The sequence below is a fragment of the Lithobates pipiens genome, unplaced genomic scaffold, assembly GCF_037356315.1.
Source record: "Lithobates pipiens isolate NorthernLeopardFrog02 unplaced genomic scaffold, aLitPip1_a1.2 Scaffold_13, whole genome shotgun sequence".
Taxonomy (NCBI): Eukaryota; Metazoa; Chordata; class Amphibia; order Anura; family Ranidae; genus Lithobates; species Lithobates pipiens.
Genome location: NW_027507718.1, coordinates 511,025,190 through 511,050,671, shown reverse-complemented (window position 1 = coordinate 511,050,671; position 25,482 = coordinate 511,025,190). Strand labels below are relative to the sequence as shown.

At 44.2% G+C, this 25,482-nt stretch overlaps 1 protein-coding gene across 3 annotated transcripts in view; it reads left to right on the top strand.

Moving 5' to 3' along the window:
• LOC143975588 (shootin-1-like) overlaps positions 1 to 25,482 on the top strand; it is a 94,682-nt gene that overhangs the window by 36,772 nt on the left and 32,428 nt on the right. For all 3 annotated transcript variants that reach the window (XR_013272399.1, XM_077478055.1, XM_077478056.1), the window contains exons 4-6: positions 10,515 to 10,609; positions 15,803 to 16,115; positions 20,948 to 21,048. Coding sequence is in view for 2 of the 3 variants with exons in the window: in XM_077478055.1 (XP_077334181.1) it covers positions 10,515 to 10,609; positions 15,803 to 16,115; positions 20,948 to 21,048 (509 nt within the window). In the remaining variant the exon portion in view is untranslated. The remainder of the gene's footprint in view (positions 1 to 10,514; positions 10,610 to 15,802; positions 16,116 to 20,947; positions 21,049 to 25,482) is intronic.

Below are 25,482 nucleotides of genomic sequence, written 5' to 3'. Positions count from 1 at the left end.
TAATACTGCTCACTGTTTTTATGCCGCGTACACACGACCGGACTTTCCGGCAGGCTAGGTCCGACGGTCTTCCCGACGGACTTTCGGCGGAATTCCGATGGACTTCCGAACGAACGGACTTGCCCACACACAAACAGACTAGTCCGTTCATTTTGAACATGATGACGTAAGAGAGGACTAAAAAAGGATGTTCAATAGCCAGTAGCCAATAACATCCCTTGTGTCGTATTTGGTCCGTCGGACCAGCATACAGACAAACGGTTTTCCCGATAGGAATTGAGTCTGTCGGCAAGATTTGAAACATGTTCTATTTCTAGGTCTATCGGATTTTTAAATGAAAAACGATTAGATTAGCCCACACATGATCGGAATGTCCGATGGACTGATTCCATCTGACCTAGTCTGCCGGAAAGTCCGGTCGTGTGTACGCGGCATTAGGCTTGGATGGGCTTTAGTTGGTTGAGAATGGCAGATTTAATCACTTGCTGCTGAATCATGTACATGTACGTGATCAGCTTCAAGTGGTTTTACCGGGGTTATGGCTGCAGCTGTATGCCATAAACCTGTTTTTTTTTTCAGCTGCCAATGTTTAATCCTAAGGCAATCCTAAAGGGTTGATCCCGCCGTGGACCGGCTCCTCTCCAGACTCTCCCATGCAACCAGGTCACCAAGTTATCCTAGAGCAGGCCGAGGACCGGAACGCATTCATAGGTTATGCACACATGTGTGAACAGTGTTTATACCATACATGTGAGGTATCACTGTGAACGTTATAGTGAGAGCAGTAAGTATGTATTTAGATGACATAAAAATTCACCACATGACAAAAAAAGCTTGCTGACTTACCCCTGGTTAATCCAGACTATTTTCCATTATGGTCCTTTTAAAATGACATTTATTACAGGCAAAATTGTAAAATTTGTGTGAAAGTTTCACTTCTGCTTTTCTGCAATAAAAACAGTTTACAATGCTGACAATGTCTTCCTGCACGTTAGAAATATATTTTATGCATGCTTTATTCTTTTAAACTTCCTTCTGTGATTTCAGCTAATTATCTGTAAGTGTTATAGAAAAATCACATACGTCCGCTATGTGGATAACAGTTTGTGGACACCTAACGATCACACCTACAGTACATGAGTTAGTTGGATGTCCCATTTCAAAACCAAGAGCATTAGTATGAAGTTGGGCTCCCTTTTTGGCTATAGCAGCCTTCACTCTTCTGGGAAGGTTTTGGTACGTCTCTGGGAATCTGTGTCCATTCAACCAAAAGAGCATCTGATGGTGGATGTAGGAACGGGACTATTGGAAGCAATCGTCAATATTCCCATTGCACATGTTCCCGAAATAGGGTGCTGCAGCAACAACCGGCTGCAGACTGGAACATGCACAGAACAGTGACATTTTTTGCCAGCACACCACGGATCTTCAAAGTCTGAATGATTCTTTATTGAAGAGAGAACACATGACAGCAAGGAAATGCAATAGTTTTGAAGCCACACAGGCATGTGATGATGAAGGGGACCTGCGCGGCTCAGAAAAGGTTGCACTTCCTTGCTGTGATGTGTTCTCTGTTCAATAAAGAACTGTTTGGACTTTGAAGATCCAGGATGTGCTGGAAAATATGTATATGGGACTATTGGAAGGAGAGCAGGAAGGGCAGCTGCCCTGGACGTAGTGTGTTGGGGGGACACCATGAGGCAGCAGCTGGTAGAGTACATTGAATTGCCCCTTCCATCCTTTACTGACTTGCTCTGCTGCTTGGGGGTGGCCCTACCTGAAAGGAGGAGGGACACTGAGCAGAGGAGTAGTGATGTCTCCAGTAGTGAGGTCCATTGTCTGCACCAATGGTGTGCAGTCTGCACCAGGTTCTAGGACTCCAGGAGCTGGCTCACCACCCAACATTTTTTTTCTTGCTGTTGCACCATGCAACTGTCAGACAGGCAGAAGCGGCGCTGTAGTGCTAGTATTATAGATCACAGCTGTGAAAGACAATCAAGGGTGCATACATGCATTAAAAAGGTTTCTACTCTGGAGATAAAACTATAATTCTACAACTCTACAAAACCCTGGTTTAAACGCATCTTGAGTATGTCATCTGGTTCTGGTCACCATTCCTCAGGAAGGATGTGCTGGAACTGGAGAGAGTCAAGAGAGATTATAAGGGGGCTGGAGGACCTCAGATATAAGGAACAGCTGCAAAACATAAAATGTGTTCTCCCTGGAGAAGAGACGCTTAAGAGGAGATATGATAGCCATATACAAATATCTAAATCGAAATCCCAGCATACCTGCCGCATGGATCACCTCCTTGGACTACTGCTGCAACCCAGACCTCAGGTATCTGGGGTCCCTAACAATGGAAGTGAGCACTTTCTGCCCTCTCAGTTGACCCATTCATACTGCCTTATATACCTGTGCCCTTATTGGAACCACGCCTCAGGTACTGTTTTGATTTCCTGCCTTGTGTCACTACAGACCTTTTCCAGCAGTCTATAATCCCTCTTCAATACACCAGCACGGTTTACGACCCCTGCTAACTTGACCGTACCTTTTTTTCCACCTTCAGCACACCATTACGGCCCCATACCAGCTCTCTACATTTGGCCCTTCGGTGTCCCTTTCAGGGGGGGGACTCCCCTTGATGCCCTTTGTTGGGGATCCCCCGCTTGGTGTGTGTGGGGGGGGCTTGTCGGACTTCGCCTTAAGTCCCGGGTTGGGCCTCCGGTGTCAAGCAGTGACTTCCCCCACCTTTGTGCTTTTCAGCACCAAGGACCTCCTGTTTTTACGTTTTGGATGCACCATCACAATTGCTAAGATACACAACAGGATGTATATATATATATATATATATGCTGATCACTATTCCCTGAAGAAGAGTCAACACTTGAAACGCGTCAGCATTGCTATAGCTGTATCTTTGATTTATGCTCATATAGTTTGCATCCTGTATACTTTTAATTTGCACTCTTTATTGTCTTTGCACATACATGTAGGCCTTCACCTACATACCTTTGCCTGTTTCAAATAAATACTATGCATTGCTATACCCAGTAGAACACTTTTTATGTACCCATAAATCGTAATCCCAGCATAGGGAGGAAACTGTTCAGCCTCAAGTCGCTCAAGAAGACATGTGGCCACTCAATGAGGTTGGACTAGAAGCAGTTTAACCTTAAACTGCATAGGGTTTTTCTTTTTATTACTGTTAGAACAGTAAGGATGTGGAACTCCCTTCTATAATCGGCGGTGTTGGTTGGAAGTTTTGATAGTTTAAAAAAACTTTTAGATGGGCATCTTATTGACCAAAATATACAGGGATATGGGAAGTAGTAGAGACATAAATACACATACACACCCACCCACCCACACAGATTTAACTGTATGGACTGGTGTCTTTATTCAACCTTACTATGTATATGTAACATCAGGATTGGGGGTACAGTTTGGCATCCTTGCCCTGAACCTGTTCTGATCCATGGCCACGCTGCTGAACTAGTGTGGTTGACAGCTTGCCCCTTCCCCCCCACACTGTTGCCCAAACATGCTGCAAGCAAAAAGACAGATTTTTAATTAGGTGTGATTGAAAGGGACAGAGAGGCGAGGAGGATTGGCATACAGGGAATACAGAGGAGATGGGCATACATCTGCAGCTCTGGCCTCCTTTCCACTATCTTGTAAGAAAAAGAAAGACTACAGAGCCCCAACCCCCCACTACTACAGGCAGAGGAATAAAGTAATAGCCGTCAGCTTTTGCTTGAATGACAGCGGCTGCAGATGAGTGTCATCATCCATAAAAACAAACAAGCCACAGCACAAACTGGCAGCTTGTAGGTCTGGTAGGACAGGTAGGTCTGGGCTCAGTATTATATTTTAGGTTGTGTTTTATTATTGATGGTGCATCGCTGTAGCTGCTGTTATTCACTTTCCTGCTACTCCCTCCAGCCCAGCACTGCCAATGGTCTGGGATAAAGAATTCTTGAGTAGATGAAGCTGAAGAGAAGCTCTCCCCAAAAAGTCTGTGAATGGTCCTTAAAAGAGCATAGAGGAGAAGAAGAAGAGGAGAGGTGGGAGAGTCCTTGTAGTCATTTAATGTTAGGCCGCGTACACACGGGTGGACTGTTCGCTCAACTTTGTTCGTCAAACAGTTTGACAAACAGTCCGCTCAAAATTAACATGAACAGACTTGACTACACACGATGAACGAACAGTCCGCTGAAACCGTGCGCGATGACGTGAATGGCACGTACGACGGGACTAGAAAAACGACGTCCTATACACTGCAATGCAACCTTCGGCGTATAAATTCTTTCTGAGCATGCGCGAGACTTAGTTTGACGAACAAGCCTACACACGATTGGACTGTACGCTCAAACCAAGTTTCAGCGGACAGTCTAACGGGAATTCCGAAAAACTTTGTTCGTCAGACTGTCCGCTGAAACTGTCCGCTGAAGCCCACACACGAGCGGACTGTCCGCTGAAACACTGTTCAGCGGACAAAGTTGAGCGAACAGTCCGCCCGTGTGTACGCGGCCTTATGGATAAGTTGTGTGATGGACTCCGGACACCTGACTGGGTATCTCCACCAGGAAGCTGCTTCCCAAGCTCTGTGACATGAGGCAAGTGACTATAGCTGTAGATACCCCAAAGAACTAGACAACACCAGTTTTTGGATCAAACAAGAACTGCTTTATTAGAGAAACACACTCAATTTATATAGAAAACCATCACATAAGAGCTTTATTACAGATAATGCCCATCTCAGACAGTCCCATATAGAAATACATTATACATAGGAAGCTATATGTTACAATGGTTTTTCTTTTGGGGTGATCCAGAGGGAGCAGCAGCAATCCCAGGATACCATTTGATAGCCCTGGACCCCCAGATAATATGATCCAGAAAGTGACATGTTCCATGGAGGGGGCCGGAGTGACAGGTGGCTAAAGGTACCCATTGTCATTCGTAGACTAATCGGGCAATGGTTCCATAGCTGTGGTTACCAAACCCCTGTGAGATGTAACTCTGAAATTCCAAAGTTCCTAAGCAATCTCCCTCTCAGCAACCAGTCCGGCCCATGTCCCACCAAGAAGAGAACATAGTCCTAAAAGAGTGGAGTGGCAAGGCGATTGGCCTTCAAAGCAACTCCTAGTAAAGTTAGCGGGCATTCCTACTGGCCTTAGCCAGTAGGAATGCCATGGAGGGGGCCAGAGTGACAGGTGGCTAAAGGTACCTGCTGTCATTCGTAGACTAATCGGGCAATGGTTCCATAGCTGTGGTTACCAAACCCCTGTGAGATGTAACTCTGAAATTCTAAGGTTCCTAAGCAAGCTCCCTCTCAGCAACCAGTCCGGCCCATGTCCCACCAAGAAGAGAACATAGTCCTAAAAGAGTGGCGTGGCAAGACGATTGGCCTTCAAAGCAACTCCTAGTAAAGTTAGCGGGCATTCCTACTGGCCTTATCCAGTAGGAATGCCATGGAGGGGGCTGGAGCGACAGGTGGCTAAAGGTACCCATTGTCATTCGTAGACTAATTGGGCAATGGTTCCATAGCTGTGGTTACCAAACCCCTGTGAGATGTAACTCTGAAATTCCAAGGTTCCTAAGCAATCTCCCTCTCAGCAACCAGTCCGGCCCATGTCCCACCAAGAAGAGAACATAGTCCTAAAAGAGTGGCGTGGCAAGACGATTGGCCGTCAAAGCAACTCCTAGTAAAGTTAGCGGGCATTCCTACTGGCCTTATCCAGTAGGAATGCCATGGAGGGGGCCAGAGTAACAGATGGCTAAAGGTACCTAGTGTCATTCGTAGACTAATCGGGCAATGGTTCCATAGCTGTGTTTACCAAACCCCTGTGAGATGTAACTCTGAAATTCCAAGGTTCCCAAGTGTGGCAAGACAATTGGCCTTCAAAGCAACTCCTAGTAAAGTTAGCGGGCATTCCTACTGGCCTTAGCCAGTAGTAATGCCATGGAGGGGGCCAGAGTGACAGATGGCTAAAGGTACCTAGTGTCATTCGTAGACTAATCAGGCAAAGGTTCCAAAGCTGTGGTTACCAAACCCCTGTGAGATGTAACTCTGAAATTCCAAGGTTCCCAAGCGTGGCAAGACAATTGGTCTTCAAAGCACCTCCTAGTAAAGTTAGCGGGCATTCCTACTGGCCCTAGCCGCTATACAGTTCCACGGGAATGTGGCTAGGACTCGGTGAAGCACTGATGGAGTACCCAGGCTAGGGTAGATGGAAGACTGGATGGGCATAAAAGTCAACTAGTTATCAGATCCTTCTGGATAATTTGAAAACACAGTAAAATTCAGAATTTTCCAGGCAATGGTTCTCCTGCAGCCCCAAGTCAGTGACAGGTTGTAAAAGGTTGTTCTGAAAAATAAAAAAGATGTGTTTTACATTTGGCGAATGGTGTTATTTGGATGGTGAGCTGAATTGGATTTCTACCAGACAATTTAATTTTAATTTCATCTGATCACCTTGAAGACACCTTGAAGATTCTGAAGCCACAAGGTGTTATGGTCAGATGAGACTAAAATTGAATTATTTGGCCTCAACACCAAATGATATGTCTGGCTGAAATCCAGTACAGCTCACCATCCAAATAACACCATTCCTACAACAAAACATGGAGGTGAAAATATCCTGCTGTGGGGGTGTTTCTCTGCAGCAGGGACTGGGGCACTTGTCAGGATAGAAGGAAAAATGTATGGGGCAAAATACTATCAAATTGTTGAGGAAAACCTACTGCTGTCTGCCAGAAAGTTGTCAATGGGAAGAAGGTTAAGCTTCCAACACGACAATGACCCAAAGTACACAGCAAAAATGAGCACAGAGTGGTTGAAGGAGAAAAAGGTGAATGTCCTCGCATGACCTAGTTAGAGCCCAGACTTAAACCCCCTTGAAAATCTGTGGAATGACTTGAAGACTGCAGTCCACAAACGGTCACCATCAAATGTCACTGAACTTGAGCAGTTCTGCAAAGAAGAGCGGGCAAATATTGCAAAGTCTAGATGTGCAAAGTTAGTAGAGACAAATCCCAGCAGACTAAAGGCTGGAATTAAAGCAAAAGGTGGTTCATGTCACCTCCCTCACCCAGGCATTTGTGGTGTAATGTCTTTGACTAGTTTTTGGGACAGTCCTGGTACAGAGGAGGTTTTAAAGGCGTGTAGATTTGTTGATTAGTGTCACTCACGTTAACAGGTGCTCCCTCCCTCGCAGGGATAACCACTCAGCAAACATAATAGTAATGTCCATTCACCTTCCCAATGGTTCAGGTGCCACACTTGTTAATGTTTAGCTCCAGCATTGCAAATATATTCAAATGCATGATATCACATCTGCAGTGAGAAAGATAAGGCTTTGTAAGCATGTAAAGTCTCAGGCGTTAAAGCAAAGTATACTTAAGATACACTTTATTACCAAAAGTATTTGGACGCCTGCCTTTACACACACATGAACTTTAATGGCATCCCAGTCTTTGTCCGTAGGGTTAAATATTGACTTGGCCCACCCTTTGCAACTATAATAGCGTCAACTCTTCTGGGAAGGCTGTCCACAAGGTTTAGGAGTGTGTCTATGGGGATGTTTAACCATTCTTCCAGAAGAGCATTTGTGAGGTCAGGCACTGATGTTGGATGAGAAGGCCTGGTCTTTTTGTTTATACTGTAGCACAAAAAATAAAAAATAAAATATGTGGTGATCAAATATCACCAAAAGAAAAAAATGACATAAATTTCATTTATGTACAGCGTTGCATGTCTGTGCAATTGTGCAATTGTCAGTTAACCACTTTGTCCAGGGATGTCCTTGACTTTGCGGGGGGGTATATCTGAATGATGCCTGCAGCTACATACGTAAGTCCTGCCCACATATTAAAACGGTGTTCAAACCACACATATGAGGTATCGCCGTTAGATCGGGAGAAATAATTCTAGCCCTAGACCTCCTCTGTAACTCAAAACACGTAACCAGTAAAAGATTTTAAAGCGCTGCCTATGGAGCTTTTTAAGTACTGAAGTTTGGCTCCATTCCACGAGCGTGTGAAATTTTGAAACGTGACATGTTAGGTATCTATTTACTTGGCATAACTTCATCTTTCACATTATGCCAAAAGATTGGGCTAACTTTTATGTTTTTTTTTGTTTTTTTAAGCATGAAACAGTTTTTTTCCAAAAAAAAAAAAATGTTCGGAAAATTGCTGCGCAAATACAGTACGAGATAAAAAGTTGCAACGACTGCCATTGTATTCTCTAGAGCAGTGATTCTCAACCAAGGTTCCGTGGAAACCTAGGGTTCCTCCAGAGGTTGCTAGGGGTTCCTTCAGCATTGAGCAATTTCTGCCTCTCAGATAAGTTCCCACTGACACCATTGATCTTTTCAGCTATCTGTAAGGAGGTAATTCTTCCCAATGACCACAAGTGTAAGGACCATTCATCCCACTGACCATCACACTAATGTATCATGAATTGTAGATTTCTCATTTTTAGCAGGGGTTCCCCGAGACTGGAGAACTATTTCAAGGGTTCCTCTGTGTTGAAAAGGTTGAGAAAGGCTGTTCTAGTGTCTTTGCTAAAAAAACAAAAAACAAACAAAAAAAAAACATATATAATGCTTGGGGGTTCAATGTAATTTTCTAGCAAAAAAATGTCAGAATTGGCCTGGATGGGAAGTGGTTTAAAGTAACGAAGTGTGGTTAAAGAGTAACTCCACTTTTGTTGAGGAAAAAACCCTCCCCTCTGGGTTATCTATTTACATTGCAGGGATTTGACCAAACTTTGTTGCAGATTCCTACATTTTGTTATGGCCTCGTACACACGATCTGAAAATCGGCTGAAAAATACCGCTTTCGATACGATCGCACGATAATCGGATCGTTAGTACAGAGCTTTTTCGAGAGCCGATCACAACAATTCATCCGATATTATTAGACCGGACAATCACAATAATTTTCCTCGTACGATACCAGACCGTACGATTTTCGTTTATTCAGTACAGTTGTCGTCTGAAAATACAATACAAATACATTACAACAGATGACATCACTTCCGATTTTTTTTATTTTCTGTCGTACGAGAATTTTCTTGACTTTAGTAACCTATTCAATTTCTACTTGCGACTATTAAGGGAAAAAAGTCTACGATCTTCGGATCGTGTGTATGTGCCATCATTCTGAAGGAATAGCTGTTTGTTTGTCTGTGTCCATGCCCAAAGTGATTGTGCATGGGAGTAGTTTTATAATTATCAATCAGATGCCGCACCTGCAAGGCTCTAATGAGGAAAGTTGAAGGGTCTGCCTCCTTTAGACCTAATTCCCTTTGGGAGTATCTCACCAAAAATAACATTTATGTTGCAGGGGATGCCAAAAATCTGACTTGTATCTTTTTCCAGACTTCTGGGAAAATCAGTAAGCCAATCACACAAGCAGGAAATGACATTTTCAGCGGGGCGTTCTGAACGTATTGCATTTTCAAATGACAGAGCTGCAGATTGAAAGCTCATTTTTAATACCATTCAATAACAATATGACTTAAAGAGGAGCTGCACCTTTAAAAAAAAATATTAAAAGCCAGCAGCTACAAATATTGCAGCTGCTGACTTTTAATAAATTGACACTTACCTGTCCCAGGGTCCAGCGATGTCGGCGGCAGATAACGAGCAATCGCTCAGCTCTCTGCTGCTCCCGCCGCCATCCTCTGTCAGGGAATCGGGAAGTGAAGCATTGCGGCTTCACTGCCCGATTCACTACTGCGCATGCGCGAGTTGCGCTGCGCGTCTCTACTGGTCCCCGCTGTGTCCTGGGAACTGTGTGTTTCCCAGAACACAACAGGAAGGCGGGGCATCTGCGGTGGGCTGCGGCGAGCTTGTCCCGGAAGTGGGTGCAGATACCTGGATTATCCAGGTATCTGCACCCCCCTCCCCCCTGAAAGGTGCCGATTGTGGCACCGGAGGGGGGAGGGGTCAGATGAGCGGAACTTCCACTTCAGGGTGGAGGTCAGCTTTAAGTTGCAATTTTATACGCTATATTTTTTTTTAATTCGCCACGAAATCTGAGTTATCCTTTAAGTTATTTCTTAATATTTTCCAATACTGTGTATTTTCTTCACATGTGATTTAAAGCCTAAATTATAAAACATAAAAATGAGTACAAGGGATTTAACTTACAGTTGGTAGGATGTGTCCTTTGTGCTGATTCCTCTTCTGTTAGTGAAAATCTTCCTCCGTCCATGACCTCCCCACCGTCATAATCTTCCGGGGGTTTATACAACCAATGCCCACCCTTTCTGTCCAGATCCACCAATCACAGAAGTCAGTGGGGGGAGGGGGTGGCTTGCAGGACAAAGGAGGATTACTACTAACAGCAGAGGAATCAGCACAAGGGACACATCCCACTCACTGTAAGTTACAATATGTTCCTTGTTCTGGTTTTTGATTCTTGGCTGTACTTAGGCTTTAAAAACAAGTGATTCAATCCTTTTTTAATATTTTAGTTTTCTCTTGCTTTTCTTACAGTCTCTCAGAAGCTGCTGGATGAGCTGGAAATGCTGGAAGCGGAGTTCCAAAATAAGGCTGTTCTCCTGGAAGAAGAGGACGCTGAGGGCGTGCAGGTACATGGTGACTGAACACAGTAACACCAGAGCAGTAGACACTTTTTTTTTTCTAAATAATTGAAATTGTCATTCCTCCCCACACTTAGAAAAGCTGATGAACGATCCAGTGTTTGATTGTTCTAGGAGGTGGGCTAAAACAAAATAACCTTAGGCTATATTCACACGCCCTCACAGGGTCAATAGTCAGGAGTGCGTAACACACACAGAGTGCAGGGGTGTGTATTGTACAGAGTGCAGGGGTCAGGAATATGTAACATACTACAGACGTCAGGAGTGTATACCGTACAGAGTGCAGTGGTCAGGAGGGCATATTGTACAGAGTACAGGGGTCAGGAGTGTGTAATGTACATAGTACAGGAATAAATGTGCAGCATACAGAGTACAGCTGTCAGCAATATGTAACTAACAAAGCACATGGGCTACAGAGGAGTGTGTAGGGTACAGAGTACAAGGGTTTAGGAGTTGCTTAATCTACAGCGTATAGGGGACAGGAGTGTGTAACATATAGAGAACAGGGGCCAGGACCACATAACTAACAGAGCACAGGGGTCAGGATTGTGTAATGTACAGAGTACAAGGGCCAGGAGTGTGGAACGTACAGAATACAGGGGGTACGAATGTGTAGCATACAGAGTACAGCTGTCAGACGTGTGCAATTACAGAGTACAGGGGCTACAAGGAACTGTGTGGTGTACAGAGTACAAGGGTCAAGAGTGTGTAATGTGCAGGTTACAGGGGTCAGGAGTGCTTAATCTACAGATTACAGGGGTCCTGAGAGCATAACGTACAGAGTACAGGGGCCAGGACAGCATAACTAACAGAGCACAGGGGCCAGGAGTGTGTAATGTACAGAGTACAGGGGTGAGGAGTAGGGTTGCACCGATACTAATTACCGATACTTTTTTTAATGTCATGTGACAGTGGCACTAATATATAGCACTGGAGGGCACTGATGAGACAGCGCTGATGAAATGGCACTGAAGAGCACTGATTAAGGTGGCACTAATATGCAGCACTGATGGGCACTGATAGGTGGCACTGATGGGCACTGATGAGGCGGCACAGAAGGGCACCGATGAGGTAGCACTGAAGGGCACTGATGAGGAGGCACTAATATGCAGCACTGATAGGAACTGATAGGTGACACTAATGGGCACTGATGAGGTGTGGACGGTGTCAGTCGTTTTTCAATTTTTTTTCTACTATTTTATTTATTTATTTACAATTTATATATTTATATATATATATATATATATATATATATATATATATATATATATATATATATATTTTTTTTTTACAATGCTTTCTTTTTTTGGGTGATGGGGAAGGGAGGAGTGGACGGTGTCAGTGTTTTATTTTATTTTTTTATTATTTTTACAATTTAACCTTTAAATATTTATTAGAATTCTTTCTTTCTTTTTTTTTTTCTTTTTTTTATCAGCCCTAATGGGGGGGGGGGGGGGGCTTTGGTGAGATATCAGGGATTTAAACAAACCCCTGACATCTCCCTTTTGAGACAGGGAAAGGGATCGAGGACACAGATTCCCCAGTCCCTTTCTCTGCAGCATCAGCTGCACTGGAGATGAATGGACAAGAGACAGAGGGCCCTCTGCATTCATAAACAGAATTATCGTAAACACAGTTTGATCACTGCGATCACTGGCTCTGTTCATTCAGAAAAGGAAGGAGCTGGTAAATTACATATTTACCGGCTCACTCCTCCGCTCTCCATCCTGACAGATCTGGGTCTGGGGAGGGGGGGGGACTGAAGGAGGACCCGGAGAGCTGGAGGAGGACACCGGGAGCCAGGGGAGGACACTGAGAGCCGGTAGAGGATCCAAGGAGCTGGAGACGGACCCGGGGAGCCGGAAGAGGACACAGGGGGCAGTCAGGGATGATCAGTGAGGCGGTGGGGGCAGTTTCAAGCACCCTGTGTATAATACAATAGGTAGTGCTGCGCTATCTTCAAAGATAAAGTGCCAAGTATATAGTGTATCAAAGGTAAATTCATTCTCCCTGTGTTGCTTTCAATAAAACACCAGAGAGCCACGGGAGTGTGGTGGAAATTCAACTATACGCTGCGTGTAATCCATGTCACTTTCAGCCTTTTAGTATAATACATCATAGTACGACCCTGTTTCCTGTATATTCCCAAGTAACACAGACATGACCACCATCCTTACATCCTTAGCTCCCCAGCTCGACTGTCTGATCATGGGAGCAATCTTTATTTATATAACAATAGAGCTTGGTTGCTTTACAACTCAGCCAATCAAGCACAGGCAAACAGGAGGAGTTATACAAATCTCAACCAATGAACAATGACTAGGGGAGTCTTATGGGCGTGTCTGGCCATCATCTTCACCTAGACAAAGAAAGCCGCATGACTGGCCTTGAAATCATGGACGCTGTCCCCGACCATAAAAATAAATTTTTACCATTGGTGTGAATCCTTATTCTGCGTTGTTCAGAGAACAACTCAGAGGCAAGAGGCTACCATTTCTGAGGATGGGCGATTATCTGCAGAGACACGCCATAGTCTCCCCAAATGTTGATCAGACACACAAAGCGACACAAGCGTAAATCCCCCCATAACCGATAATGTCTTTGCAGAGTGAACACATCCCCCCCAGATGAACATCTGTGCATTGCACAGGGGCCCTTCGCTGGTGGACATATCCTCACTCTGCAAACACTGCTCTGCAACCTCAGGAAGCTTTCCACTACCAAAATGGGTCTGACCCAGTCTCCTAGTCTACTCCCTACACTGAGGACTCTGGGCCTGCTACAACAGGGCCGGCTGTACCGGCCTACCCCGGGTATCGAATTAAGCATTGGAGCATTTGCATGAGTACAAGTACTTGTGCAAATGCTCCGTATCGGCATCAATACTAGTATCGGTATCAGTGTAACCCTAGTCGGGAGAGTGTAATGTACAGAGAACGGGGGTCAGGAGTGTGTAATGTACAGGGGTCAGCAGTGTGTAACGTATGGAGTACAGGGGTCAGGAGGTGTGTAACACAGATGGCAAGGGTCAGGAGAGTACAATGCACAGGTCAATAGACAGAGTACAGCAAAAAACTACCTCCCTCCCCAAGCCAAAATCCACCCCCAGTACTCCATTTCCAGCAGTACATTTTCCCTCCCACAGTCCAGCTCTCCCCCACAGTACAGGGGTCAGGAGTGAGCAAAGTGCAGAGTACAGGGGTCAGGAGTATATAACATGCTGAGTACAGGGGGTCAAGCCTGTGTAACTAACAGAGTACATGGGTCAGGAGTGAGCAATGTACAGAAGTACAGGGGTGAGGAGTGTGTAATGTACAGAGTACAGGGTCAGGAGGTGCGTAACCCAGACAGAAACGATCAGAAGAGTGTAATGCACAGGTCAATAGACAGAGTATAACAAAAAATGACTCCCTCCCCAAGCCAAAATCCACCCCCGGTACAAATCTCCTCCACTCCGAGTAGTATATTTTCCCTTCCACAGTCCAGCTCTTCCCCTTCCATTACAGCTGCCCCCTTCCAGTACATATCTCCCCCATTACTGTTCCCCTCCAGCACAGCCCCCCCCCACTACAGCTCTTCTCCCACCAGTACAGCCCCCTTCACCCCCGGTATAGTCCTCCACCCACATTACGGCTCTCCCCATTCCAAGTATAACTCTCCCTCCGCCTGCAGTACAGCTCTCATAAAACACACTTATCGGACCAGACCAGGGCAGTTCAGAGGAAGGAAAGCCCTCCCTTGGCTGGGTCACCAAGAGACTGGAGCAGGAGAGGAGCATTCCCCATGCTCTGAACAGACAGATTGCAGGAGCAGCTTCTGGGGAGGGAGAGCTGTACTGTGGGGAAGAGCTGGACTGTGGAAGGGAAATGTACTACTCGGAGGGGAGGAGATTTGTACCGGGGGTGAATTTTGGCTTGGAGAGGGAGTCATTTTTTGTTGTACTCTGTCTATTGGCCTGTGCATTACAATCTTCTGACTGTTTCTGTCTGTGTTACGCACCTCCTGACCCTGTACTCTGTAGATTACACACTCCTGACCCCTGTACTCCAGTACTTTGCACACTCCTGACCCCTGTGCTCTGTCAGTTACACAGTCCTGACCCCTGTACTTAGCATGTTATATACTCCTGACCCCTGTACTCTGCACTTTGCTCACTCCTGACCCCTGTACTGTGGGGGAGAGCTGGGCTGTGGGAGGGAAAATGTACTGCTGGAAGGGGAGGAGTTCTGTACTGGGGGTGTATTTTGGCTTGGGGAGGGAGGTAGTTTTTGGCTATACTCTGTCTATTGACCTGTGCATTGTACTCTCCTGACCCTTTCCATCTGTGTTACACACTGCTGACCCCTGTACATTACACACTCCTGACCGCAGTTTAGATGACTCCAGAATCCATGTTTCCATGCACAAATTGGTAGAAGTATAGAAAAGGGGTCTAGCAGTGTGCAGGGGATTGATTTAGGATATTAGGAGTTAACATGCAGTCATACCTCTCAAATGCCTCCTAGAATTGTAGCTTAAATTTTTTTGTTATGACAAGGTTCTTTATGGTACTTGCAGCCATAAGAAAACATTAATATGATAACTTTGACATATTTGTATGCGTTTAAGCCTTTCCCGATGTCCCCTGGCTGGGCCTGGTATAGCAAAAAAAGGATGGGTTGCATTTTTCTAGCTAGTTGCTATTGGCCATCTACCATCCCCAAGACAAGAACTTGAGTCTTCCCATTGTATCTGCTTCAAACACCAAATGTTTACCTGCTTGGTTTTAAAATAGTCCTTTAAAGGCTGGAATGTTTGATGTTTTTGCCCAGCCAAACATCACCTAAAATGTGTAGGTGCCTCTTCAAGTAACTCCCAAGCAGGTCAGATGTCTTTAAATTCCTTGGATAGAGCTGAATCTGTGTCAGGCCAAAGAAGACTGGGGTGTCTTCCCTGCCTTCGAAATTTCCAAACAATAAGTCAAAGCAGGGATACCAAATACAACCAAAAAGAACCAAAGACAAAGTCAGTGACAAGCAGGCAGCTAGATTTTTTTGTATAAGGTGTCAGCAATACATATTGCTACATACAGTCTACATATTTATTTTAACAGGTTTACTTTAAGTGTAACAAAAATGATAAGACATTGCTGTTAAGTGTTAACAGTAAGTACAATTTAAATGACCGTCCCTTCTACTGCAGGGCAACAAAGAAGATAATACACTGGCGCAGCTCGGTCAGCAATCTGTCCCAACATCAAACCGCCTCCCAGAAGACAAGCTACCAAACCATCTACTGGAAGACCCTCCACTGCACCATCTTCTAGAAGACAAGCCACCAAACCAACAACTGGAAAATCAACCACTAAGTGATATTCTGGAAGTCAGGCCACTAAGCAATATTCTGGACAGTGGGCCACCAAGTGATTTACTCCAAGATAGGCTGCCCCAGCCAGAACATGGGCAGGTGACCTCTGAACCCAGCACTACAAGGAAAGAAGGCCATCAACCTAAAGGTATGATTGGTGGTTAGCAAGCAAACCTTGTTTCAAGGAAGTACTGATTTGGATTCCTAACAGGAAGCTCTCTTATGCTGCACACGACCGGACTCTCTGGCAGACTAGGTACAACGGTCTTCCTGACGGACTTTCGGCAGAGTTCCGACGGACCTTTCCGAACGAATGGACTTGCTCACACACGAATGGACTAAGTCCAATCGAAAGTCCGTTAGTTTTGAACGTGATGATGTAAGACAGGACTAAAAAAGGAAGTTCAATAGCCAGTAGCCAATAGCTGCCCTTGCGTTATATTTGGTCCATCGGACCAGCATACAGATGAACAGTTTTCCTGATAGGAATTGAGTCTGTTGGACAGATTTGAAACATGTTCTATTTCTAGGTCCATCTGATTTTTTTTTTTTTTATGAAAAACTATCGGATTAGCCCACACACGATCAGATTGTCCGACGGACTGATTCCGTCAGACCTAGTCTGCCGGAAAGTCTGGTCGTGTGTACGCGGCATTAGAACTTTTGAGTACTTCCCAAATTTGTGTGGGTTTAATTTCACAGACCAGCAATGAGGTGACCTTCCATGTACTTAAAAAGAAGAGGATAGGGGGAAAGAGAGGAGCCAATCCGCCACTATAGTGTAATATGATTTTATTATGTAACAAAATGTAAATCCAATAAAAAGATGCATTCACAAATCTATAAGGAATAAGCATGTAACAAACTCCAGAGCAATCACCAGTCGGGAATCCGTGCGGGGCTGGAGCTGGAGATGAAAGGTCTGCTACAGCGATCCATGCAGAGGTCAGTGTGAGCAGCTGGGAAGATTGGATGTACATTTTGTCACACAATAAAAACGTATCACACTATTGGTGGATTGGACCCTCTATTTCCCCCTGACCTCTTCTTTTGCAGTGCCTGGATTCCCAGCCCGCTCTGAGAGGCAGCCTTGATTTTCCCAACAGTGCTAATCGCGGACTATATATATATTTTATATTACCAAGCTTATACCTCCAGGATGTTTCTTAAGATTTATTGTCCATATATTCTTTTATATGCACATCTTGAAGCTTATTGATTAGCAGCCTTGTAATTGAGGATACCAGTTCTGGGACTGTTATGGGGAGATAGGTTGAATACCTTAATGTGCAAAAATCCAATATTGTGTGTAAAAAACAAAAAAATATATATAATAAAATATATATATAAAGTGTGAACAAATTTACATGCACTAACCAAAAGTGCGAAAATTCCTAAGTATTTTTGTGCAAATAAGCAATAACAGATGTCACTAACGACAAAACTCCTTCATATCCATTGAAAAGTTTCACAGACAAGTCACAAGTCACAGACATGACTTATAAAGTCATGTGACATATGATGAAACGCGTCAGCTGGAGCCAGTGAAGTTTCGTTTAGAGAATCCAGCTAGGTGGCTTGTCTGTGAAACGCCTACCACCTTATCCAGCTTGGGATTGTGAGGTCTGCTACTCAGGTGCTAGGTGGAACAGCAATCAGCACAACAGCACTTTTCACTGGATATGAAGGAGTTTTGTCGTTAGTGACATCTGTTTTATTGCTTATTTGCACAAAAATACTTTCGCACTTTTGGTTAGTGCATGTAAATTTGTTCGCACTTTATATATATATTTTATTATATATATTTTTTTGTTTTTTCCACACAATATTGCATTTTTGCACAGTAAGGTGTTCAACCTATCTCCCCATAACAGTCCCAGAACTGGTATCCTTGTTTTTTCTCTGCTGTAATTTGTTCATTAGGAAGTTGACCAGAGCGCATCATTATATATATATATTCATTTTTTGGTGACAGAACACTGACATGGTTGCAGCCTAGTTATTTGGGTATTTCCTATATCTGTATGGTAGCTCAGCGCTAAGGTTCCCTGTATTAATAGCCTTGTAATTGAATTTGTCTTCCACACACAATTCAATTTGAATTGTATTCAATTATCTATAATTGACAGCAAGTGCAGAGCTGGGTTCAAAGTTCCTTCCATGTACTTAGACTGAGGTTTCTGTCCAGGATTGCATGTGTTCCTCCATGGCATCCCACCACTGTTCCCAGGGCCTTCTATAATATTAATTGGACAAACATTTTCTTGCCCCCCCCCTCCCCCCAATATATGATGTCATAACCTTTGATACTGGACTACGCTACACCGCAAATAAACTGGCAACTTCAGCCACAGAGGCACCAGCTAAGCGGCACCAACAATTTGCCCTCTTTGAAACTCAGTAAGCTCTAACATGACTGTATTAGTAGCAGTGCACACAGTGAATGATGAAAGTGAGGCTTCCCACCTGTTAGCTGGGTGTCTCGTCACACTCACACAGCGGAAGCAAAAGAATGTTACATCAGATCCATGAAACATTTTGTCACTTTCACAGCTGCAAATCATATAGCTTTTCCATATTTTTGTCCAACCTGCATTCAATGATTAGCAGGAAGACTCAAAATCAGTTTACTGTAGCAGATCAGGCAGCGATCGTGATTGGTTACCAGAGGTTACAGCAAATCATTACCGCTCACTGACTGGTTGCTAGAGGTTAAAGCACATTATTTCTGCTTGCTGATTGGCTGCTAGAGGTTATAGCACATCATTACTGATTACTGATTGGTTGCTAGATGTAAATGCACATTCTAACCAATCACTGATTGGTTGCTAGAGGTTGCCGCACATCATTACCACTCACTGATTGGTTTCTAAAGGTTACCTCACAACATTATTACTCACTGGTTGCTAGATATTACAGCTGATCACTACTGTTTACTGACTGGTTGCTAAAGGTTACTGCACACTATTACTACTTACTGATTGGTTGCTAGCAGTTAACGAGACCCTCTATAGAGAGACTGCTACCTCCAGTCCAGGGGCCCCTTCATAGGGAGACTGGCACATTCAGTCCAGGGGCTCCTCCATATAGAGACGGCCACTTCCAGTTCAGGGGCCCCTCCATAGGGGGACTACCACCTCCAGTTCTGGGGCCGCTCCATAGAAAGACAACTACCTCCAAGTCCACGGGCTCCTCCTATTGTAAGATAAAATCAGAATGGAAAGCCCCTGGTATAGTAAATCGATGCAGGAAACCCCTGCCAAATATTAATATATCTACAATGCACGATACATTAGTGTGATGGTCAGTGGGAAGAATGTTCCTTACACTTGTAGTCATTGGGAAGAATTACCCCCTTACAGATAGCTGAAAAGAACAATGATGTCACAGGGAACTGAGAGGCAGAAACTGCTCATTACTCATGGAACCCCTAGCAACCTCTTTAGGAACCCTAGGATTCCATGGAACCCTGGCTGAGAAACCCTGACCTACAGTATCCATACCAGGTGACAGGGCCTTTGCACTCCATTCAGAGTCCAGGACTAATGACTTCACATTCTGACATTTGCTCACACCCAACAGAGCTTCACTCCCCTGACCCTTCACTAATGCACAAGATCTCTTCTCACCCTTGGTAGAGCATCTTTTCTCCCATGGCTGAAGGTCACTGTACGGTATCTACATCAGATGGCAGGACTCTTGCACTCCATTCAGATTCTAGGACTCAGAACTTAGGAACCCTGGCTGAGAAACCCTGACTTACAGTATCCATACTGGGGGACACGACCCTTGCACTCCATTCAGACTCCAGGACTAATGACTTCACATTCTGGCATCTACACACAGGCAACAGAGTTTCACCCACCTGATCATTCACTAATACCCAAGACCTCTTCTCACTCTTGGTAGAGCATCTTTTGGTATCCTCCCATGACTGTCGGTCACTCTACGGTATCTATACCAGGTGACAGGGCTCTTGCACTCCATTCAGACTCTAGGACTTATAACTTCACATTCTAATATCTGCACACAGGCAACAGAGCTTCACCCCCAACCCTATGCTAATACCCAAGACATTTTCTTGGTAGAGCATCTTTTTGGTCTCTGATCATGACCTGAGATGATCCCACCAGTGATGGATTCTTCCTCGTGGGATCACCCCTTGGCTCTTAGCTGATTCTCTACCATCCAGGCAGCTGGAAGTTGACCAGAACCACATCCCTCTCACATCCCTCTCTCTGTCTCTTCATCTGCTTTCCTTTGTTATGCCGCGTACACACGATCGAATTGTCGGACTTTCTAACGAACAGCCACACACATACACTCCGAAAGTCCGGCTATTTCTAACGCGATGACATACAGCACGTACGACGGGACTAGAAAAGGGAAGTTCAATAGCCAGTAGCCAATAGTTTCCTTCTCGTATTTGCTTCAGAGCATGCGTCATTCTCAGTCCGCCGGACTAGCACACTGACGAACGGATTGTCAGCTGAAAGCCAAGTCCGGCGTACAAACTTTGAGTCAAAACTACTTTCTAAGTCCACCGGACTTTACGATGAAAAAGTCCGCTGGAGCCCACACATGATCGAATTGTCCGGCGTACTGTGGTCCATCGATTGTGTGTACGTGGCATTACTCACACCAATGCTTGTATAAAGATATATGAAAGAACTTGCAGTTTACATGAACTTGCTCTACTGTCTAGACTTTACACAGCAGCCAGAAGGGTCTGGCCGAGATATTTTTTTTTTAGTAGCATCCGAGCTAGGCAATTAGGATTGAATGTTTAATTTCTCAACATTGCAAAAATTTGAGTCATAATCTAAATTTTTTATTGCCGGCAAGAGCTGATTGCTGTGGGCACTAAGACCGAGTTTTTGAGTCTTTCTGTCAGATGAGAACACCGTCTGAAGTGTTGATTTATAAATGGAAATGTCCCTCTAAGTGTTGTAAAAAATATTCTTTTATTTTTCATTGCAGAAGATTTAGAGGAGACGGTCAGAAGACTGCTGGAGGAAAAGAAGCAGAACACAGAAGAAATCGAACAACTAAAACGTCAGATACAGAAATTAACAGAGGAGGTAATTATGTATGAAGATATAGTATAAATATAGGGGTCTTTAAAAAGGGGTAAACGTGAAAATTCGTCACCCTTTCATCCACTTATTCATCACTTTACAATTTCTCAATTCATAAAGTTAAAATTCACTGGGAAACTGGTAGATAATCATAAAGAGCTGAAAAAAAAAGTCCTCCTGCAAGATACTGTCATAATGTCACATTATGAGAGACTTGCCTGAAAACAAAGCCCTCCATTGGCGGGCTGTCACCGCTTACAGGGCTTCCATCTTCCCCAGTCTTCCTTCCAGGTTCGAGGGCTCCAGCTGCTTGAATGGCCAAGCCGCCACAACGTCAATCCTGCGCATGCGCGCGAGTCACAGAAGGAACGGCATGAGTATTCCATCCATTCAGAGCGCATGCTTTGGTGACATCACAAGCTGCTGCTCACTAAAACGCGCACTCTCCTAAAAACCGTGCAAGTTTATGACATATTCATTTTACCTACAGGTAAGCGTTAATATAAGCTTACCTGTAGGTAAAAAGTAGAAGACACAAGTTTAATACTGCTTTAACCACTTACAGACTGGAAGATTTCCCCCCTTAATGACCAGGCCATTTTGTGCGATATGGCACTGCGGCACTTAACTGACAATTACGCGGTCGTGTCCAAATAAAATTGACATCTTTTTTTGCCCACAAATAGAGCTTTCTTTTGGTGGTATTTGAACACCTCTGCGGTTTTTATTTTTTGCGCTATAAACAAAATAAGAGCAGCACTGTGGTGTAGTGGTTAGCACTTTCACCTAGCAGCAATAGGGTTGCTGGTTCAAATCCCAACCACGACACTATCTGCCTGGAGTTTGCATGTTCTTCCTGTGTCTGCGTGGGTTTCCTCCAGGTACTCCAGTTTCCTCCCACACTCCAAAGACATGCTGGTAGGTTAATTAGACCCTGTCCAAAAAAAAAATTGGCCATAGTGTGTGTATGTCAATGTTGTAAGTGTGTTGGGACCCTACAGGTTAAAGGACCACATAAAAAAAAAAGCTGCAGATGGACACCAGTGGCAAGAAAGCATCCCGAGGTGATTCAGTTCGCAATGGTAGCGCTATACAAGTCACTCATTCATTCATCAATTTTGAAAAAAATAAATAATATTTTATACTTTTTGCTATAATAAATATACCCCAAAAAATGTAAAAAAATGAATTTCTTCATCAGCTTACGCCAGGGGTGCCCAACCAGTGGCCCGGAGGCCACACGTGGCCTGCGGAGCCCTCTGATGTGGCTCGCAACCTCCTGCTCTGGGAGATAATAGAAAGAATACAGTTATTAAAGGTCAGTTTATTACTAAGATCACAGTGTATATATGGGCATATCTTTTCTGCAGTGGTTACTGGGCTGCTTTCAAACTGATCTGCAGGTGCAGTGCAATTTACCTGCAGGTTACCGGCACTGAGCCATAGACTTCTATTATTACCTGAGAGTTTGGTGAGCTTTCTGAAAGTGCACCAAACCTGCAGAATATAATACACTGCGTTGCACACGTGGTTCGGGTAAACCGCAGTGCATCAGTGGACAGTCCGACCAATTGGACCCTCCATTCACCTCTAAGTAGCGGCAGACATAAACTGACTTGTGTTCTACCTCCAATACGATCCGCTAAAAAGTATTGTGGGCTGCGTCCATGTCCGCTCTCCAAATACAGAGTGGACACAGACATGCCATCCACCCGCTCCGTGCATTGTGGCCCGCGACCGGTTACCAAGTCGCTTAAGTGGCCCTCGCTCTTCAAAAGGTTGAGCATCCCTGGCTTATGCCAATATATATTCTTCTACATATTTTAGGTAAAAAAACTAAAACGCAATAAGCGTATATTGATTGCTTTGCGCAAAAGTTTTTTAGCGTCTACAAAATAGGGGATATATTATGGCAGAGTGCTCCTTCTGCTTTCACTATCCAATCACAGGCTGGGGTGAGTTCAGGATGACCTGGGCTCAGAGGAACTGGGTTGAATGATGCTGGACATCAGACTGAGGACATCTAGCAGCAGAAAAGAGTGGGAAGAGATTAACACTATTTGACTTTGTTCTGATTCCCACATAATAAATGTACTTGCAGTTTCATAGGACAAATAGCTCTTCAAATTTTTTTTCTTTTTATAAGTACAGATGGGGTATTTACTAAAACTAGAACATGGTGCAGCTGTGCATGGCAGCCAATCAGCTTCTAAACTTCAGCTTGTTCAATTAAACTTTGACAATAAAACCTAGAAGCTGATTGGTTTCTATGCAGAGCTGCATCAGATTTTGCACTCACCAGTTTTAGTAAATACCCCTCTATTTCTACCAATACTGAATAAATGTACCCACTGCCACTTCACAAAGTTCAAACATTCAAATTAATGTACCTTATGTGACTTGCAAATGCAGGTTATTTGTTCTGCAGTAAAATCCTAACAGTCATTAACCACTTGCCGACAGCTGCACGCCAATATACGTCGGCACAATGGCAGCGGTGGGAAAATGGGCGTACCTGTACGTCCCCTTTAAGAGGCGGGGATAGCAGGTGCCCGCTGCCTACAGTGCTATTTTGTAGACTCGATAACTTTTGCACAAACCAATCAATATACAGCTATTACGATAGTGTCCCAAGGGCATGATAAAGGCATGATAAAGGCAAGCAAACAGCCAGTTGACCACAGTTTGGAGACCACTGGTCTAGGGGATGTTTGAATGAACTTGAACAGGAGAGGGGTTAGGGCATGGGATACTCCAAAATGGCTAGTACATAGCAAATAGAGGGCAATATTTTCCTTAAGTATTTATGAGAGTTTGGCAGTTTAACCCCCCTGACGGTATTCCCGAGTCTGACTCGGGGTGGATTTTTTATACCAAAAGCGGTATCCCCGAGCCAGACTCGGGACTGCATCGCTGGATCCAGGAGGAGGTTTACTTACCTTCTCCCTCGGATCCAGCGTTGTCTCCCCGCTGTACGAGCGAGCCGTGTCTCGCTCGATGCATTACATCGCCGATCTCCGTGCCCTGCGAGCGTTGCGACGCACGGGCACGGAGATCGGCGCCAAATTCAAAAAGTGAAACAAACAGTATACATACAGTATAATGTAATCTTACAGATTACATTGCTGTATGTAAATATTTCACATCCCCTTTGTCCCTAGTGGTCTGCCCAGTGTCCTGCATGCAGTTTTATATAATAAAAACTGTTCTTTATGCCTGGAAACTGGAGATTGCCCATAGCAACCAAACTGTCACTGTACATCAAAAATGATTTTAGACCAGCTAGAAAACAGCGATAATAAATTAGAATCACTCGCAGAATTAAGCGATAGCGATTTGTGGGGAGATCCGTCATCAAATACTGAAAAGTAATGACAGTGACAATTCTGCAACTGAGCAAATTTCAGTGTTTTTGATTTGATTACATTATTGAATAATTTTTATTATTGTTATATTATTATTTGGTACAATTATTTATAATTATTTATTATATTATAATTTATGATTTAATTTTTCAAACTTTATCATACCCGGGATGTCTGCTAGACTCTGGTTTGGACAGATTTAAGTGAGTTATTCCTAAGAATTACAGGACTACAATATAAAACGCCAAATTTTCATGCAAAATAATGGTACCGCTTTTAGCACCTAAAATCCGAAATAATCGTACCGCCAGGGAGGTTAAGGCCTCACAAAAGACCATGAAGCAAGTTTCTTTGATATCTGGTTACTTGAGCCAATGCACAACTACTGTTACCCAGTGTGATCTTCAGAACACTGCATAGTCGCAGAGATCAAGTCCCCAGGACAGGTGCCACCTTCCAGCTTTCTCCGGACACAGTCCAGTGCATGAGACAGTGCTTCTGGAAAAGTTTATGCATGACCTCAGCCCTAACTCCACTGAGGCCTCTAGAACAGCTACACAGTCCATGGGCTGCCTAAGGGCAACAGCTCTGGAACCATCATGGGGAGAAGGAACCAAGCTCTTCACTGTTTCAGACTATTTATCACCACTCCAGCCCCCTTCTGGACAATCGCCTTCAGAGATTGGTAGGAGCATGATAAATATTCAGGCTACTCATATTCAGGCTACTCATCTGTATCTCCCTGCCTAAGCTCTGAATTTTTTTTTCAGAGACAAGGGGAAGCAATCAAACTCCCAGCCTATGGAAAATTGACCTAGCATCCTTTGCTAGGAGGATGCTAATTCAACTGGGCAGGATTCTCTCTGCCAAACTACCTAGAAGATCAGTCTAGAAGACTGATCTTTAGATAACAGCACCTTGTTTGGCAGAACAACACTGGGAAGTCTTGTAAGTAGTGCTCTTTCCAAGGGGTTTGCTACTATTTTGGTAACTTGCAAGAAAGGGGGAGACTTTAAGTGTGGCAATGAATAGGGGGGGGTGGGTGTTATCTTCCTCCATCTCTAATATATAT